We start from the raw sequence: 20,547 nt of genomic DNA, 5'->3' as shown, positions 1-20,547 counted from the left end.
GATTTATTTCATTTTTATTAATTATAACTTAAGCAAATTTGATGATATGAAAATTTTTGTATTATTTAAATTAAAAAGTTTAACAACTGTTTTTTTGCTTTTTACTTATCAAAATTCTCTTTTATTCTTTTTTTTTTTTACTTAACAAAAAAGGGAAAAATTATTTTTTGCGTATAATTAAGTTATATTGTTAATCAAAGATTGCTTAACTCATCTTTCTGTTTTTGAGTATTTAAAATTAAATTTTTCTGAAGCAATTTTCAGAAACTTTTTCATCAATTTTTATGCTAACTTAATTTTTCGTAATTTCTGGTACATTTTCATTGCATAATTTTCTTCCGAAAAAAAATTTTTTTTTTTTTTTTTTTGTTTATTCAGTTTTGTTAATAATATTTTAATTTATTCATGTGTATAATGTCTAAAAAATTTTTCAATAAAAATAATTCTTTTATGCTCAAGTTATATCTCATTAATTAATGAATAATCTAACTAATTATACATAGTTAATTTAAAAAATTTTTAAGTTAATTATACGAAATGTTGATAATATATTATATTTATGATATTCTAAACCATTCCACTGGAATAACTTTCAAATTCAAATTAAATTTCATACATTATTTTTCAAACAACTTTTTATCGTATTATTTCTTTCTCTACGTTTATATTAATCAATTAATTGTTTGAAATTAATCAAATATTTAAATTTAGTAATCAATGAAATCATCGTCGACAATCTATGAATGAATTATTCCTCTAACATTTACTATCATATTTGAACTATTACTATTAATTAAATCTGTTGATTTAAAAAACAAAAAGACATAATTATTTTTCACTTTTTTGTCTTTGCTTTATTTTCATTGTTTATTTTTTATTTCTTCCAATTCCAAAAATTATCATCCAAAAATTGAGTCGAAATATTTGAACTGCTGCGGTTGCTGCAATTTTTGTAGCAAACGTTCAATGACCCGTAAACAACTCAAATTTGTTGTTGTTGGTGATGGCGCATGCGGTAAAACAAGCTTAATTCTTGCTCAAGCTGGCGGTGAATTCATTGAACAATATACGCCGACAGCTTTTGATGATTATGCAATTGAAGCGCTTGTAAATGGAAAGACGGTATGTGTCACTGCAATTGTCATTGTCATTGTCACATATTAGTAATTAGTCCAAAAAAAAAAATTAGTTAATTAATTATTTACATGAAAATTTTTCATATGACTTAATTTTTTATTTTTTCTTTGGTCTGGGGGAAGGGAGAAACATATATATTGAATTATTTGAAATTGATTGGATTTAAATTGAAACACCTGTAAATGGAAAAAGTATTTGTCAATTTTACTGTTATATATTAGTATTTCGCCCAAAAAAAAAAAAAAAAATTTACATTAAATTTTTTTGTATCATTTAACTTTCGTTTATTTTGGGCAAAAAATATATGTAGGTATATAAATTCAATTATGTGAAATTGATTAGATTTGAATAAGGAATTTTTTAAAATTTAAAATTAAAAATATCAAAGAAATTTTTTTTGCTACAAATTTAATATGTTCGTTGTTGTTTTTTTTTTTATTAAATGTTATCTTCTAATTGTCTTTTTGTGATAACAGTTTTATTGTGACATATTATCAATTAACTAATATGATTTTAACTAAAATTTTTATTGAAAGGAATTAGAGAAAAAAATCTATTTCAAATTTTATAAATTTTTCAAAAAAAAAAAAAAAAGGAAAAGAAAAAATCGTCAATTAAAATTTTTAGGCATTGAATAAAATTTATGTTTTTCTTCTTTTTTTTGTCGAATTTTTCAAAGCATTTTAAAATATTATTTAAAATTTTTTTTTTTTATAAAATTTAAATTAATAAATTAATTTACATTTCATTTTAAAATGATAAACTTAAATGAAAAAGTAATAATAATGCAATAATAATATTGATGATAATATTAATAGTAATAATAGTGATAATGATAATGATAAAATTATAGAAAGTATTAACCGTATGTGATACAGCCGGTGAAGATGATTACAACACTCTACGACCACTGAGCTATCCGGATGCTGATCTCTTCATTGTATGCTATTCCGTAGAAAGGCCAGAATCATTAAAAAGTGTTGCGGAAAAATGGATACCTGAGGTTTTGTTAAATTTTCAATTCTTTTCCTTTTTTTTTTTTTTTTTTTTTTTTGCCTCATATATTTAAATAATTAAATCTTAATTTTAAAAAGAAAAAAAAATCTTTTTTTTTTTTTTGTTAAAATTTTAAAATTAAATAAAAAAATGTAGCATTTATGTAATTTTATTTTCTTTTTTTTTTTTTTAGATACGACGTTTTTGCCCAGATGTTCCAATATTAATAGTTGGAAATAAAAAAGATATACGAAATGAAAATGGAAGAGAAATGCAAAAAGAATGTAACAATGAAAATTTCATGCAACATAAACAATTTGTAAATTTTGATGATGCAATTGCATACGCTAAAGAATTTTCCGCTCATCAAGTAATTGAATGTTCGGCAAAAACAAAAGAAGTTAGTGGTTAAAATTTTGTTTATTTATTTATTTTTTTTTCTTCATGAAATTTAAACTTTAAAAATGAAATGAATAATTGATAAATTATGAAGGAGATATTTTCATTTTATTTGTTGCTTTTTTTTTTTCTTTCTCTGTCTCTTGTAATAGTGATTGATAATAATTGAAATATTTATGATCTTTTTAACTAGAATTTAAAAAATGAATAAAATGAATAAAATTAAGCTTCTTTTTCTTTAAACAAAAATATTTATATGAAAAATGTTATATTAAGATGAAATTAATATTTGCAATATTTTATATAAATTATTTATACTGTTATAATCAATGAAATAATAATAAATAATAATAATAAATTAGCTATTACATAATGATTAATTAATCATTGCTGAATTTTAGTGCTAATCGAAATTTTCTACAAGTGTAAGTATTCTTTGATTCAAATGATCAAATTGATCATTGATGCATTATCATTTATCATTTTCATCTAATCATTTATCATTAATTAAACTATTACTATACCATTTGTATTTAAGAGATTAATTACAATTAATCTATGATATCTAGATTAATTAAAAATTAATTTTATTTAAAAAATTTCCAGGGTATTCGGCAAGTATTTGATGCAGCAATTCGAATTGCTATAGCACATAGGGCTGGAACAAGTCGTCGTGTACTAAATTCAATTATGAAATTAAAACTTGTTTTTTAATTTTTTTTTTCTTGATATCTTATTAATCTACCTTTATGATCTTTCTTTTTTCTAAAAAAAAGTTAGGTAAATGAAATTAGTAATTGAATTGATTGCAAAATTTAAATTAGCTTAAAAAGTAATTAGCTAAGACAGGAATATATCATTCTAAGAAATGATAACATTTATATTTTAAATAAAATTTTTTGTTTTTCATTTTCATCTTTCAAATGTAAAATTTTGATAATTAAAATAATAGGAAAGTTATTTTACTATTTAAAAAAACAAACAAACAAACAAACAAAAGGATGATTTTGAATAAATTTTCATGTTAATACAATAAATTAGCATTAGAATAGATAAGCACAAACTATTATATTTCATTGTTAATATTTAATTTACATTTAAAATTAACTATTTATGCTATGCTACTTTTTTTTGCATAAAATTTATTGAATTAAAATTTTAAAACTAACTGAATAAAATAATTTTCTTTTCTGTTCAATAATATATTTTTTTTTTTTTTGTTTCATATTTTCTTGTTTAAAAAAAACTTTTTTAATATTTGTATATAATACTATTTATTTTTCTTTTTAAAACTTTAAATTATTTCAATCTGAACAAAAAGAAAAATTTGTTTTTTCATTGTTTTATTTTAAATAAATTTATTTAGCAATAATAAATAAATCTTTTTCAATAAAAATGAAAGAAAAGAAAGAATTAGCTAAAATTTACTTTCTATTTATATGTAAATAAAACTGCAGTTTTTCATTTATAAATAACTCTTAATTTTTCTTTCCTAAGCTCTGCTATTTAAGAAAAACAGTCCAAAAAAATTAATTTAATTGAACTTCAATACTTTAACTTAACTTTAATACGTGGTACTTGTAAAAACAATTATATCTATATTTCAAAAAAAAAAAAAAAAGGAGAGCGTCAATACATTTATTACTTTTTTTACTTCAATTATATTAATTCAATTAATTAAAATTCATTTAATTAAAATTGACTAACAAAAATCGTTGAGAATTTTAATAAAAATTTTTTTTTTCTTAATATCATACAATACAGTGTTATCCATTAAATATTATTAACTGTACTTTATCATATTATTTAGGTTACGTGTCTTTTTTTTCACGCACGCTGTAATAAATATACTTACGTACGCTATATTAAATGATTTCTATTTTGTTCTTTTCATTACTTTAATTCTTATCTTCCTTAATTGCAATGTTTTTTTGGCCAATTACTATATTCTAATGTAAATAATGTTTGTTTCATTTTTTTTTTTTCAGTTTTTATTTTTTTCGCTTTTTTTTTTGAGCCCAAATTTTTATAATTATCAAAATAATTTCAAATTACATTGATTGCTGCGAATCTTTTGGTGATAAAAATAAAAATTCATTGATAAATTGAAGAATTATAACTTTTTATCAATTTTTATTCCAACAATTATTATGAGAAAGTTGATCAGTTACTAAAATGAATTAAAATAAATGTTAAATTACAATTTCATCTTTATTTCATTATTTATAGCATTCCATTTTATTCATTTGAAATCATTTTTATATTTCTTTTTTATTTTTTTTTTCCTTTTCTGACATTGTATGAAGTAAGTATAAAAGTGAAGTTTTCATTGCTTTAAAAATTAACAAATATATATACTTTTTTGTGAAATATTGAACCAAACTTTTCCATAAAAATTATAAGCTATTATTGATGATATAATAATCATAAATAGTTTATTGTAATTGTTGATTGCAATAAATATTTTTTGCAGTATATTTTCATGCGAATTAGTTTTCATCAAATACTACAAATTGTAAATTACTGGAATCTTTCAAAAAAAAAAAAAAAAAAGGAAAGAAAGGAAAATGGCAGTGAAATAAACAAACCTGGAATACTGGATAAGTAAACAAACCTGGAATACTGGGTAATCTTGAAGCTGTAATATTGGGCAAATTTCAATATTCCCTTTTTGTCTTATTTTTTTTTTTTTGTTTTGTTTTGCTTACATTATTATACTGAATGCCATATTAATTTAATTACGAACTTTGTTAAGCATAGACCAGATAAAAAAACAATGAATCAAAGTGACATAATTAATATCACTGCATTATAAGAGTGTATGTCATTTTGATAATTTATTCACATCAATAATACATCAAATATTGAATCAAAAATATAATTAATCCTAATGATGACTTATAAAAGTCATTTATAGCATGCAAGCATATGAGAAAGTTCATTTCATTTAGCAAATAGCAAAATTATTAACCAATATGCGAATTATAACATTTATAGATGTGATATATATGTATAAATTAATAATTAACATCAATTTCATTTACATATTTTCTGAGTAATATTTTGTTTGTTTTAATTTAAAAAAAAAAAAAGGAATAAAAACAAAATAAATTTATTTTTTTTTTTTGAAAAATATGAATGATATTTTAGTGTTTCTTTTTTTTTTTTTTTTCATTCTAATTTCAATGAAATATTTGCACTAAAAAATGATGAAAGTATAAAATTTCATTTGGAAATTATATGCTTTTACGTAATAGCTTATGTCGTGGCCTGATAATGCTAATTTCACGTATTGTTGCTTGAGCCATTGCACCTAATAACACTTCGGGACACGATACAAATGCTACATTTTTATTCCCGTATCGACCACATAATGACATTACCTGTAACAGGTAAACAAAGAAAACCATTAGCAGTAAATCTGATATAAAATAAGACAAAATATAGAAAATGAGAAATCTTTTCTTTTTTTGTATTGCAATATAACCATAATATATTTTAATTATTGCAATTCATACAAAAATTTTCTTATGATATCATTTTTAAAAAGAGCATAGCAATAATTTTGTTTACCAATTTAATAAAAAAATAATTTATTAAATTAAATTAAAATATGGCTAATTTTTCAAAAAAAAAAAAAATTCTTGTATTTATGCTAGTAAAGTTTTATTGAAATAATAATTATTTTTATGAAAAATTTTCTCAAAATATCAAAGAATGTTTGATATGTTTTTTTTGTAGAATAATTGTAATATATAAAAAAAAAAAAGATATGAATTATATCCATATATCTAATAAAAATTATGAAAAAAATTGATAAAAAATTTTGATGAGAATGATAAAAAATTTATTAAACTAAATTAAAATATAGTTGCTTCCCAGAAAAAAAAAAAAAAATCCTTTTATTTATGCAAAAAATAGCCAAGTTTTTCAAAGTTTTTCAAAAAAATTCTTTTTATTTATGCAAAAAAAAAAAAAAAATAGCAAAGCAAAGTTCTTTTTTTTTTTTCAAAAGATCAAAAAGTATTTTATTGTTTCTGTAAAAAATAATAATACTACAAAAAAGAGAAATGATATGAATTACATTTCATAAATTCTAACCTTTTCTTTTAAATCTTCTCGTTCAGTAACCCAAATAGTATAAACATTATGTGGATTACGTCCTAAACATACTTCTACCATCGGTAAATCCGATTCACTATCACCGCATACCAAAATATTACCATCGGATAATTTACAACGAGTTTGTTCGACCAGTAATGCAATACCATGACCTTTATTGAAAACTACTCCATCTGAATTCTAAAAATGATAAAATAAAATAAAATTATAATCCAAAATAATAATAAAAAAAAAAAAACCTATGCTTTATTACTTTTCTAATTTTTATAATAATAATAAATTTTTTGAAGAAAAACGAAAATTATTTTAATTACTTGCATTTTATTAATTTGTAACAAGAATTTTAATTAATTAAACTAAATGATAAGATAGCATATTTTTTCGCATAATTTTTAATCAGTATGTAGCACTTTTTCTTTCATTATAATTCATGAATATCAATTATTAAAAAAAAAAAAAAAAAAAAAAAAATCGATTAACAATCTAAAATGAATAAAAATCTTGAAAATTCACAAAATTCATATTAAGCTATAACTAATATTATTTTAATTCAATTATTACTATTATTTTTTTTTTTTTTTTTTTTTTTTTGTTTAAAGCAAACCTTTAGAAATATTTTTACATCAGTGCTTCCTTCATTTACAACCAATGTTCGTCGCATTCCATCTATCTCATTCACAATTTCATTAATTTTCTTTAGACTTAAAATTAATGGTTAATAAAATTTTAAAAAAAAAAAGATGTTTTCACCATCAAACTTTATTCTATTTTTAAATGATTTCAGTTCATTTTTGTATATTTTAAAATATTTTCAACAAATAAAAATTAATCTTTTCCTTCTCTTTTTTGTGCTTTTAATTTCAAAACAATAAGTCCAAAAAACAAAAAAAACAAAAAAAACAAAAACAAAAAGCAAACAGCATTTTTGATTGTTCAATTGGTACTGAATTATAAATATCTTGATGAGCAATAGTTAAATGACCATAATGCTTTTGTAAGCCTGATCCAACACACTTAAAATACTTATACTCTTGGGTATTTAAAAGTTCCTGTATAGTGTCATATACCTAAAAAAAAAAAAAAAAAATAATTGATTATCATTTAGATGATAATGTTTTGTTATCATTTAATGGATAATGAAAAATTTTGAAGCATTTTACATATAAATTACTAATGATATAATATGATTTATATCATTTAAAGATTTCTAGTTTTGAAAATTTAAATTTTATAAATTAGATTGAAAGAAAAAAAAAGTATTGTAAAATATACCTTATCAAGAAATTTTAATTGTTCAGCAGTTATACTACGATCATGAAATTTATTCCGTGGATCAATGAACCATTCTCGTCCAGCAGAAGCACCATAATAGTAATAACCTAAATTTAAAGATTTTTTCTCTTACCTTAAAAAATTTGATTTTTACAAATTAGTTTGAAAAAAAATTTTAATTAAATAAACTTTTCAAATTCTGAATTTTTAAAATAGGATTATTTAATCTTATGCAGTAATTAATATTTGTTGTGATTTTATATTTTAATCTATGCATACCTTCAGGCATTGTACTTACATCCAATATACCAACACCCATTAAAGGTGATGTCGTGATAATTGCGCATGTCTGAGCGCAACGTCTAGCAAATTGAGCCTAAAATTATTTAAAATAAAAATTTTTAAATTAATTAAGAATTTATTTCAATGCAAAAGGATGATATTTTTCCTAAAGTTAGAAATGAGAAATTTATTCAAGTTGCAAAAAAAAAGAGAAAAGATGAGATGAAAACAGAAATTTAACAAGGCATAAAATTTATATTCCAAGAAAATTTGATATGAATATAAAGTATATCTATAAAAATTCGTATGTTTCATTTCATGTCATATAATAGTTAAAGTATAGATGTTAAAATTACAAATATGCATTAAAAATTATGAACATTTATTATAATTTAATCTCATTAAAAAAAAAAAAAAAAAAAAACTATAATTTAATCTCATTAATTGTTTCATATTTTTGAAAAATTTAATAAACTTTTATATAATTTGTATGAGTAACTGGCATTGTATTTTTTCATACATTTTTAAAATAATTTTTAAATAAAAGATATTAAAATTATTGTAAGAATAAGTTAAGTAATCGTCTTTTTTTTTTTCTTATCATTAAAATATATAATCTATTGTAGTGAAATTACTTTAATGATAAAGTAATACTTTAATTTTATATTTAAACCTGAATAACAGCAGAATAAGCTGGTTGTATACTAGCTTGATAACTACAAGAATATGATTTTAAAGTGCCATCACGATCCGTAAAGAAATATTGAAAATGATCTGCGTCATATAGAAGACCAACAGCACCTGCTACTTCTTCTTTAAATGCTAGTGATGATTTAGGATGATAAGCATGTAATGTCTGCAATTATAATCAATTAATTACAAATTTATTCACTCTTTACTTTTGTAATTTTTCTTTTAAAAAATTTCAATAATAAGAGAAAAATCTTTTAAAATTTAACTAAACAAAAAGAAAAAGAAAAATAAGTGAAAAATTTTACCCTCAATTTTTTTTATGGTCTACAGTTTTTCTACTTTTTCCTTTTTAAAGATTTTTATCTTTTATAATTTTTCACCGATCTTTTAAACTTTTCCTTTTTTTTTTAAATTTATTATGAGATTAAAAATAATAATAGTAATAATAATAATAATAATAATAATAATGAATATAATAAAAATAAACTAACATCAACGAATTGCTCCACATTGTAAACATTATCACTTTCGATAAATTTTAAAAAGCATAAATCTTTTTCAAATTCATCCAATTCATTTTTGATATCAAAACTAGCATAATCCGTAATACTTTCGTCTGATGCTGTCTTTAGATTAAGAATTGTTGTATTTGCTTCACAACTTCGTGCCAGTGAATCGAAAGCATTTTTTAGTGAAATAGCAAAATGATTACGCATTGGAATACCTTTTAGGACACGTTCCACAATTTGACGTCTAACGTTACGTGTTTGTAGCATAATTGTATAGAAATCTTCCAATGTTTTCACCTATTTTTATAATTTTTGATTTAATATTTGTAATTATATACATATATATGATTTACATTTTGATTTCTAAATTTCTAAATTTAGTAAATTTCGTGTAATCTAGACTTTCTTTTTCAGTATTAATTTAAGAAAGTTTTATAATCTTTAAAGTGATGATAAAATTTTCGGATGATGCAAATTGAACTGAAACAATATCTTTTTTTTTTTTTTTTTTTTGAAATAAATAAATCTTAAAAGAAAAAACAAAAAAAAAAAGGGAAAACTGAAAATGCAATTATACTTCGACTGATCTTATCACTTGATGTGTCCAAGATGGATCTAAGAAAGCTGCACTCCATTTTTCAATATCATTGGATAAGATAAAATTATGCAATCGATAACCATTAGTTCGACGATCTGATAAATCTTGAATAGCAGCTTGATAAAATGCATCTGAATAGCTATCCAAATCATACAAATTTGTTATTCGTTTATAACATTGATCACCATTTTCCTGATAAAATCCGGCTGACGAAAATTGTACTTCACTACCGGCACCTGATGATAGAATTAATCCAGCATTCGGATTACATAAGAGCATTTCTTTTGCAACCTTAAAAATTGATATTTTCAATTTAATGTTTTCTTTTTTGTTTAATTCAGCATTTTTTTTTTTGTTCTTCAAAATTAAAAAACTTTTACTTTATTTATTTACTCATTTATTTATTTGCTACCTCAAGTTTTTTTTTTTAATTACAAACTATTTTATTTTAAACTAATTTATTCTTAAAGTTAAAAATTATTATTCTATTTTATTTTTTGGAAATGATACGAAATCTTAGGTATTACAAAATTATAAATAAACAATAACAAGGGATGCAATGAAGAGTTTTAATCAAAAATTAGTATTAAATTATTAATAAAAATTTTTGAACTTCAAATAATCATTTAAATTTAAATCAAATTATGTAAAAAGAAATAAGTTTCTTCTTCTAACCAAATTCATGCCATCTTTTTTTGGTGTTACAACACCAATATCCATTGCTAAATAACAAGCAATAAGTTCTTTTCGTGGTAATCCTTCTGTTTGAAAAATTAATGGTTTCCAATTAGGTCGAGTTGGACAGGTACATACTTTATTGATACCTTCAGCTAATAGAATACATTCATCTTGATAAACACGATAGGTATCAACAGCACGTCTATTTGTTACAGCAACCTAGATTTAAAATGATTGAAATTTTGAAATTTAATTTTTACTTTAAATCATAACCAGCCCGCTAATTTTTTACTATTTTCTTTTCGATATATTGTTAAAATTTACCTTAATAATCTTAATTTCTTTAAGTTCTTTTTTTTTTTTTTTTTTTTAAACCAAAATCTATTAAGAGGACAAAAATTCGTTCTAGGAAAATCCAATTTTAAAACTTAATTTTTACCCTAAATCATAATCATCTCGCAATTTTTCATCAATTTTTTTTTTCCAATATACTGCTAAATCTTAAATTTCAGAATTTTTTTTTTAACTAATATTTATTTAAAGAACAAAAAAAATTCGTTCCGATTTGAAAAAGTAATGCACTAAAAAAATTAATCTAACGTGTAATATTCCGGTTACACAACAATTATTTTTTGCATACCTGATACAATACATCTTTTCCAATTCGTTCCGGATATTTTTCAAAATAATTCTTATATGCCAATAATTTCTCTTTAATTCCTTTTGTATAATCGAATCGTTCAACAGAGAAAAATAATCGACCATCTGGTGGAGCATTTGATCCCATAATCTTTAGTAAATTTTCAAATATATTATCCTTTACTCATTCTCTCTCTCTCTCTCTCTCTCTCTCTTTTATAACATACAAAAAAATTTGCTAAACTAATAATTTCCGTATATTTGAAAAAAAATTCTTCAAAAGTAAATATTTAGGAAAAGAAAAAAAAAAATTGCAAAAAATATACTGTAAAAAATGATTTTTTTTTATATTCTAATCAAGATAAAAATTAATTATTACATGTTTTCGTATTTCTAATGCTCGTTGGCATGTTTCAGTTAATCGAACAAATTTTAAAAAGTCTTCATTTTTAATCGAAACCGGAAAAACTCCAAGTGAACAAGTCCATCCCTTGTATGTTACAAAGAATACATCACATGAGCTTTCATAATTAATTTCAGCACTTGGTAATTGAAGACGACATAATTCAACCAATTTATCACGATCACGATGAGTTTGAAATCCAACCTTAATAATAATTGTTATCACAGATTGTTATCATAGATAATTATAACAGAGAAAAGAGCAAAATGTGTAAAATTGTTTGATAATTATGGAATATTAACTTTAATAGCATCTACATAAAACCTTTTACGACAAAAGACTAAATTTTTAAATTTAATTTTGTTGAATAAATTCGGAATAAATGCACCTTGCTAAATCGTAATAAGCCTCGTAAAACGGCAAAACCAATTAGAGCATATTTAGTGAAAAAATTTTCCGGTGGTTGAAATGGTATGTGCAGGAAGAAGCCAACCGGAAATAATTATTAAATAAATATATTAATATATGAAATAAAAATAAAACATTTAAAGTGAACAATAAAAATAATAAAAAGTGATAGAATGGATTAGTTTTGATTAAAATAATATTTCAACAAAAAATTATATTTAAATGCTTCAACTAATTTGATTAGCAATTTAGCAATTATAATAACCAAATATTTCTTACGTCAATTATACTCTATCAAAGACATATAAGTAAATGTATATATTATTTAAATTAGAAAGAAAAAGAAATAAAAGAGAAGAAAAATGTTTACTTCGAGATTTTCATCCAAACTTTGCATAATCATTCCGGTTAACATCAAGTGATAATCATGGATCCAAATGAAATCCTAGAAATTTAAGTTTGAGAAAATAATTTTAATAATTTTGCTAAATAATAAGGATTAAAAATTATTTGGTACTTAGTGATTGCAATTTATAATGACCGAATAAAAACTTGAGTATTTTATCTTATTTTCGGTTTCGGTTTGATTATAGATTACGTAAAATATCACTCAGAAATTTTGATTGCTTTTAGGAAAATGAATTTATTCAGAGAACAAATATTAAAAAAAAAAAAAAAAAACATTCATAATCATCACATTTTTTTTTTTTAATTCAGTCATTGTTAATAAATAATTTTCCAGTAACATCTGTTAATCCTTAATCATTTTCACATTTTTCGAGAAAAAAAAAGACAACGATAATTTTTAACTAAAATTAATATTTACATTTAAACAATTTTCTTTAGACAATTTGAAAAAAAAATTTTAGAGGTTAGACAATTTGAAATTTTTAGTTGTTATGTAAATTTAAGAAATTTTATTTCAAAAGAAAAAAAAAGAAACTGCAAATTTATATAGCAATACTTTTATAAATCATTATATGAGGGTTATTAAAAAGATAATTAAAAATGAATTTGGTAGGTACTACTATCAACAATCTTTCTAAAAAATAATCCAATAAAAAATTCAACAAATTAAATTTGAGAAAAAGAAATATGCTTTGTAAAAAAATTAAATTAAATTTTTTTTTTCCAAAATTTAGCAAACATATTAAACATTAGCTAATTCATTTAAGACCAATTTAACTAAATTCAATTTAATTACCATTAATTAAATACCTGTTCAGTACTTTTCATTTTTATTAAATTTTTCTTAAAAAATTTGATTAATTTATAATTTTATTAAGCATATACCTGCGGTCGACTATTTCGAACAGCATCGATAGCAAATTGATAATTTACTCGAACATATGCATACCAATGTTCACGCATAACCTTTAATAATTTCAATTTTTTTGCTTTCATTTGAAAAGAACACTTTCAACAGTTTCATTTTTTTTTTTTTTTATTTTCATTTAGAAATAAATAAAATCAATTTTTCAGTCCAATCAAAAATTTTTAAATTTAACCTTTAAAAAAAAAAGATTTATCATCAAAAAGAAAATTCAACCTAATTCTATGAGTTATTTATCATCTCTGCATGTAATTGTTTTTATAATATTAATCATTAAATAATTCCATAAATAAATATTACTTTAACTTTGACCCTAATGCAAAATTTTACATTTATATTATAAAATACCTTTGGTTCATCATATTCTTTTACAATAAATTCTTCCAAATTATGCAAAGCAGGCCATAATAAGCCATTACTTATACCACCGTAGTATACGTTATAGTCATCTTCTTGGACAATTACAGGATTTAATTTGTAATTACCACGATTATAATTATGCAACACACCCAATAATGACATTTCTTCCCTCAAATATCATTCATCTTTTCATTTTTAACTTCTCCTTATTTAAGAATAAATCTTAATTACTATTACAATGAATTTTAATTAATAACCATTCACAAATTCTAATTAATAAACAGTCAAGAATAAATCTTTTAATCAATAACCATTCATCTTTTTAAATTCCTCTTATTTAAAAATAAATATTAACTAATATTGCTTATTTTATTTTAAAATTTTTACACTTTCAAAAAAATTTCATCATTGAAGCAAGTTATTTTTTAATTATTATTTTGTAATTTATTTTATTTGATACATTTTTCCTTCATGCTTCTCATTCATTTGTATATTATTGTTGTTTTCTTTCACTTATTTTACCTTTTTTTTTTTTTTTTTTATCTTATAAAAATATAAATTTTTTTTTTTGTTCCTTTTCTCAAATTTTAAATCAACTTCAATTTTAGAAATTGTCCATCTTTTCGTTACCTGACATGTTGAGTATCTTGCTCTTTACTATTTCGCTCATCGGTGAGCACATGAAAAAGAACATCAGCATTTGCTTGTTTCAATAATGGTAATCCTATAAGCATTTAATTTATTATCTAAAATTTACAAATTAGTTTTATTAGCCGAAATGAAATGATTTATTAAATAACATCAAGCAGTAAAGAAAAAAGAAAAACATTTGAATAAATTTAAAGTTGATCAAAACCCTATTTCTATAATTTGCATCAAATTTACCTAGCGTATTTGTTGTTGGCTGTATATTCTGATTGCCATGATCTCTACTTTTTCTGCAAAATCATAAATTTTAAAACTGTGAAGTGGAATTTTCATTTTTTCTATTTAAAAAAATGTTTATTATCATTTCAAATTTAAAATGCCAATTGTTATGCCTGGTTTTTTCTTTGCTTTATTCGTCCTTTTTTTTTTAAAAAAAAAAAAAAAAAAAGCTCTAATGTTTCATTTCACTGCTAATAAATATCCCATTATTTTTGTCTTTTTATTTAATTTATTTAGTATATTTTATTTGGGTTTTAGGGGAATATAAATGATCAAAACTGAAAATTAAAATCAAATGAAGAATGACCAGGACAAGTTATTTCTGCTCAACTTATATCAAGAATTTGAGATACTCATAAATATATCAATTCAGTTCTATGAAAGTGACAAGTCATTATTTATTTATTGCATCGATGGTAGGATGGGATAAAAGAAAATCATTATAAAAATAAAACTTAAAGTAAGGTAAAATTTAAGTTTGATCTGAAATCTAATTTGACTTTAACAGTATTCACTCGCAATTAAATGTAAAAGTTTAACCGGTTCCTTATTTCTAGCAATTTAAAAGTTAAAATTTTACTAATATAGAAAGCATTTATAAAAAATTACTTACTTTGGTTTTTTATGCAAATTCATTCCAAGATTAGCAAGCCAAACATTTTCCTTATCTTTTGACATTACAGGATCTACCGCTGAAACTAGACCACCAGATCCTTGTTTAATTTCCCATTCACCTGTTTTTTCCCTTTTCAAGCTAACCGGTGGTGCATTAGAAACGTTGATTACACGTTGCTGAAAAATATAAATTTGAAAATAGTGCACGAAATTAATGTTTTACACAAAGAATAAGAAGTTCATATTGAACTGAAAGATGTTGAAAAAAATGATGAAATTTTCCTTCAAATTTCAAATGTAATACAAATTGAATAGTTAGATAAAAAATGTCTTTTTTTTCAGAGAACTTTTTAGTTTCTATTAGCTAGAAAACGACTTTTAAAAATAATACTTGAAAATGTGTGTTAGCCAAGCCTCCACTTGCAATTACTTCTTTTGACAGTTCTCGTGAATTTACGCTACTCTCTGATGCACCACGTGAAATTGATCGACGTGATCTTCGTGATTTTTCCGCTAAGGAATTTGCATTTACAGATTAATTTAAAAGAGTAGAAGAAGAAATTCTTTTAAAAAAATAATAATAATGAATTTGAAATTAGTGAAAAAAGTAAATTTTTCGGTCAAAGCAATATATAACCAAAGAAATCAAAAATAACTGACAAAGAAAAAATCAAAAAAATAATTGATTGATTAATTGATCAAAGACTAACTGATCAAAATATAAAATTAATGAACTGAAACAGCAAATTAACTAAAATGATGTTTAATAAAGCAATTAAATCAAAGAAAAAATCGCCGATGAATACATAAAAATGGAAAATAATATAATTGTAAGGAAGAATGAAGTTTATAAGAAATATTTATAAAATTTTTCAGAAAAAAAAAACAAAAACAAACTACGTGAGACAGTTCGTGAACGATAGGCAGCTAAGCTGTTAGCACTTTTATTACTGGATTGAGAAGAGATTGACTCGGTGGAAGAAGAGATGCTCGATCGTGATGAACCTTCTCGACTAATACTTAATCGTCGTTGCAAATGATGGAATCGTTCACCAAAACGTTTTGCATGAACGCCAAGTAAAGATTTACGAACACCTGGCACTGAATTGTATAGCTCCCTGAAAATGATAGGTAAGTGCAATTTTAGGAAATTACAAAAATGATGGAAGAATGATAAAGATGGTAGAATAGAAGTAGCAAGATTCGATCATTATTATGATTAGATTAACATTATAAATTATAATTAGTAACAAAGATTGATAACAATGACAATTATTAGAAGTAATAAAAAATAATAGTTGATAACAAATGAATAATAATAACTAATAATGATTATAACATTATAAGTAATTTCGAAATTTGAAAAGTTTTAGATGAGATGATGTAAACATGAAGTCAAAGTTGCACCCATATAATTATCAAGTTCACCTAACATACAAAACTATTACTAAAATTATTTATATTTATTTTATTGTAAAAATTTTTTATTAGTAAAGAGTTGAATTTGGCAAACCTGAGTTTACTTTTTCCATTATTAATATCATATAGCGTTAAGCCAAACAACAGTGAATCACGAAATTTGGTACCGTAAGTTAAATCGGAATCATAAATGTACGGTACTGCATAACGCCAAAACTGTACTGCATTATAACCAAGAGCATTGATGAATTGCTCAAAGGATGAATAACCTGCTGCTGAACGATTGAGGCAGTATTCAAGTATTGTTAGTAAACCCTGGAAAGCAAATATAATTTATTTCATTTTCAAATTTAATGGATCAAATTTATTACCTGAAAAGCAATTTCAGAATCAGCATCTTTCCGTCGCCAAGTTTGTGCCAAAACTTCAAGACCCACATCAACCATTTGTCCAATATCCGCTTCATCAATCGTATAACCCAAGGCTTTCAATGTATGTAACAAACTCTGCAAAAGCATCACATCATTGTCTATCGTCAAGCCAATATTTTTAAGATTAAGCTAGAATATTAGATCTTCACATAGATTAATCTATCGATATGGTAAATGGAATAATTTAATCTATAATATAGCATTTCAGAATTCTTTTCGGAAAAGTCGTCTACATATACAGTAGGATCACAATATACAGTAAGCTACATCAATGGGATACTGTAATACCGTGATTTTTGCACTTTTATAAAAATTTATATTTCTTTTATTTATGGATAAACTGTCTGGTTTATTAGCATTTTTTGAAAATTTTAATAAGTCATATTTATTTACAACAATTAATAAAATAGTTTTATTCTTCTGAAATTTTTTAAATTAAAAAAAAAAAAAAAGAAAAACTAACTTCGATTTTATGATTTCAAATTTGAAGAAAATATGAGATGCTTACACGTTTCATATGCATTTCACTGAATTTGGCAGATCCTTGAGTTTTACGATGAAAGGGTTGGTCGAACAGTTTTTTAAGCAATTGTTCCACTTTCTCTTCATCATTTTCTGAATTATTCGCAGATATATTTTATTATGCAAAGTTAACTACACAATAAAAGTTAAAGGTTAAAAGAAGTACAACAGTTCACTCATACTAGTTAAATTAATAATTAGCAAAAACATGAAATTGTACTGTAGTCTTCAACATAATACTGTTATATAGAATTTATCTTACCATTCATGTTCTCCGATTGCCTATGATTATCATAACTATCATTAGCCATTTTCAATCTGAAATTAAATATAATAAATAAAAATCATAAATAGCATACGAAATCTCATAACGTTTATCAAATTGAAATTAATAGATAAATTGAATTTAATTTAAGTTAAATTAATTATTCGTATATACGATAAAGTTATACATTAACATACTGTATTCGCGAAATCTTTATATTTCTTATTTCTAAAGATTCGTTTTCTTTTACAACATATGTGAAATAATACTCCGGTTCATGAATAAATTCAGTGAAAGATTAAAATTAAACCAGATCAATGAAAGTGAATAAAATAATGAAAAGTTAGATCAGATATATTTGATATTGAGAAAACTTTAATAAATTATAATTGAATTCGAGAAAAATAATATTTGAATATTTAAACAGTAAGCTTATATCCCCATTAATTGAAAGTATATTTTGAGAGTTTTTTTGTGCTAAATATATAATTGCTTAGTTTAAAAAACTTTCAAACTTTGCGCAATTTCTACTAACCAAAAAAAGATTACCTAATCAATCAATGAAAAGAAAGTAACTCAAAACTTCAGTCTTTATTGGAAAAATTAGAAAGAGCAAGAAAAATAAAAACGTGTCCAAATAAAACCGCTTTTAATGATTTAATTCTTTAAAAAAAAAAATTTCTTTTTTTTTTAATTTATGCGATATTATCGGATTACGGAAACAAAAAAAGAAAATATTTCTCTAATTTTCCCATATATATATTTTTTCTTATTTTTATCTTATAATTCTTTTTTTTTTTTTTTCATTTTTGTTTCACGAAAAAATTTTTTTGTTATTTTAAAACATTGGCAGAAAACTTTCATTTATCCATGGTAGAAAAGAAATATATCAAATCCCCTCAACCATTTGTCCAATTTTTCCATTATTTTCTTTTAGTCCAACATCAAACAATTTTTTCGCTCCCAATTGCACGAATATCAGAAAAACGAAGTACAACAACAAATTATTATACTGCCATATTACTTTTTTTTTGCTAATATAAAAAAAAAATCATTATTATATCAACAAAACATTACATGCAGTAATAGCAATAATAGAAATAATAATAATAATAATAAATGAAAATAATAAAATGGTTCAAATAATAATTTCGTTGATTAGAAAATATTATGTAAAATTAAAGTTTTCGCTTGATAATATCTAACAGTGTGAAACCAATGAGAATATTAATAATATAAGTTCAAAGTAATCCAAAATTTATCTAAAAAAAAAGAAGACTAAACAGAAAAGCGGTAGGAATGGAGCAGAAATCAAATATTCAAAACAGTTTTACAAATGATTAAGATTGCAACTAAGTGAGTAAGCAAGGAAGGTAAACAAAGTGATCAGTGAAAATAAATTAGCTAAGTTAATGATAAAACGCTTCAAAATGTTATGAAAAATAGTTAAATGAAAGAATAAGATGTATAAATGTTAAAGTTAATGAAGAAAAATTGAATGCATAAAGCAAATGAATTAACATAATGAGTGAGCTGAGAAAAGCTTAATAGAATAAGCAGAGAGGTAATTATTTATTAATTAGAAAGAGTTAAAAATCAGTAAATAACATTTTCAATCAAATTTCAACAACAATTTAAAATCATAAAAAGTTTGAATATTTTAACATAATAATTGGTTAAGCAAATCTCTAACTGCTAACTATAAAGAAATGATTATAATTTTGTGTTTAGAATTAGGAATTAATAATCATTTTTTTTTTCTCAACATTTCACAGAGAAAAATTTAGTTGAAAATTTTCCTTTTTAGCAAAAAAAAAAAAAAATATTATTCCCTGCAATAACACACGAAGAATGGAATATCGAAAAGCTTATGAGTTAGCAAATCTTTAATTAATTTTTTAAACTATTTATTACAAGTTCAAAATATGAATAATCAAAAGCTTGCGAAGTTAAATTTTAAAATTATTGAAAATTGTACAATGCTAAAAGTAAATTCAGTATTAAAAAAAAAAAAAAAAAGAAAAAAATTAATATAAACAGGAAGTGAATAAGACTAAGAAGAAACGAAAAAAAAAAAAAAAAAAAAACAAAAAAAAAAAAGAATAAATTTATGATTCCTTAACGGATCAAAGTTCGTCTTGAAATAAACTTTTAACTTTGACGATGTTGTTAATAACGATGAATCAATTCATCTAATCACATTTCACTCTTTTTTCTTTCCATCTTTGCTGCTTGATTTAACATATATTTCTTTCATTTTAAACTTTCATTAAACAACAAACGGATAGCAAAGAAAGATAAGAAAGAATGAAAAAAGAAGAGGGAAGCAGGCTGAAATAGGATCAAAATAAATGAATGATGGATTTAAGAATATATTAGCATTGATCATAGTTGTTGCATCATTCCAGTAAACCTTTTATAATAACAAGTTTAAAATTGATAAACATATATTGTTAAACAATGTTGCTTAAATAATATAAAATTTCAATTAAAAAAAAAAAAAAAACTCGTTAAAAAAAGTGTAAAATTTATATACTTT

General features: G+C 22.5%; 2 protein-coding genes across 2 annotated transcripts; one reads left to right on the top strand and one right to left on the bottom strand.

The window, feature by feature from the left end:
- Positions 1-966: 966 nt before the first annotated feature.
- Bm12718 (Uncharacterized protein) lies at positions 967-3,246 on the top strand (the record flags this gene model as incomplete). The annotated part of the gene is made up of 4 exons (XM_043079335.1): positions 967-1,122; positions 1,991-2,140; positions 2,327-2,533; positions 3,139-3,246. 4 exons carry the CDS (start codon positions 967-969, stop codon positions 3,244-3,246), a joined length of 621 nt encoding a protein of 206 aa, XP_042935269.1.
- Positions 3,247-5,768: 2,522 nt separating this feature from the next.
- Bma-tps-2 (Uncharacterized protein) lies at positions 5,769-18,054 on the bottom strand (the record flags this gene model as incomplete). Its single annotated transcript, XM_043079334.1, has 25 exons — positions 5,769-5,915; positions 6,634-6,834; positions 7,259-7,355; positions 7,573-7,721; positions 7,927-8,033; positions 8,206-8,302; positions 8,882-9,064; positions 9,393-9,707; positions 9,988-10,299; positions 10,684-10,905; positions 11,327-11,476; positions 11,705-11,932; positions 12,117-12,221; positions 12,507-12,581; positions 13,430-13,510; positions 13,818-13,998; positions 14,460-14,553; positions 14,715-14,767; positions 15,370-15,548; positions 15,763-15,884; positions 16,269-16,489; positions 16,885-17,105; positions 17,162-17,296; positions 17,730-17,836; positions 18,006-18,054. 25 exons carry the CDS (start codon positions 18,052-18,054, stop codon positions 5,769-5,771), a joined length of 3,831 nt encoding a protein of 1,276 aa, XP_042935268.1.
- Positions 18,055-20,547: the final 2,493 nt, after the last annotated feature.

The sequence above is a fragment of the Brugia malayi genome (assembly GCF_000002995.4).
Source record: "Brugia malayi strain FR3 genome assembly, contig: Bm_v4_Chr2_contig_001, whole genome shotgun sequence".
NCBI classification, from domain to species: Eukaryota; Metazoa; Nematoda; class Chromadorea; order Rhabditida; family Onchocercidae; genus Brugia; species Brugia malayi.
Note: the sequence above shows the minus strand (reverse complement) of the source record. Positions and strands in the feature narration are given on the sequence as shown.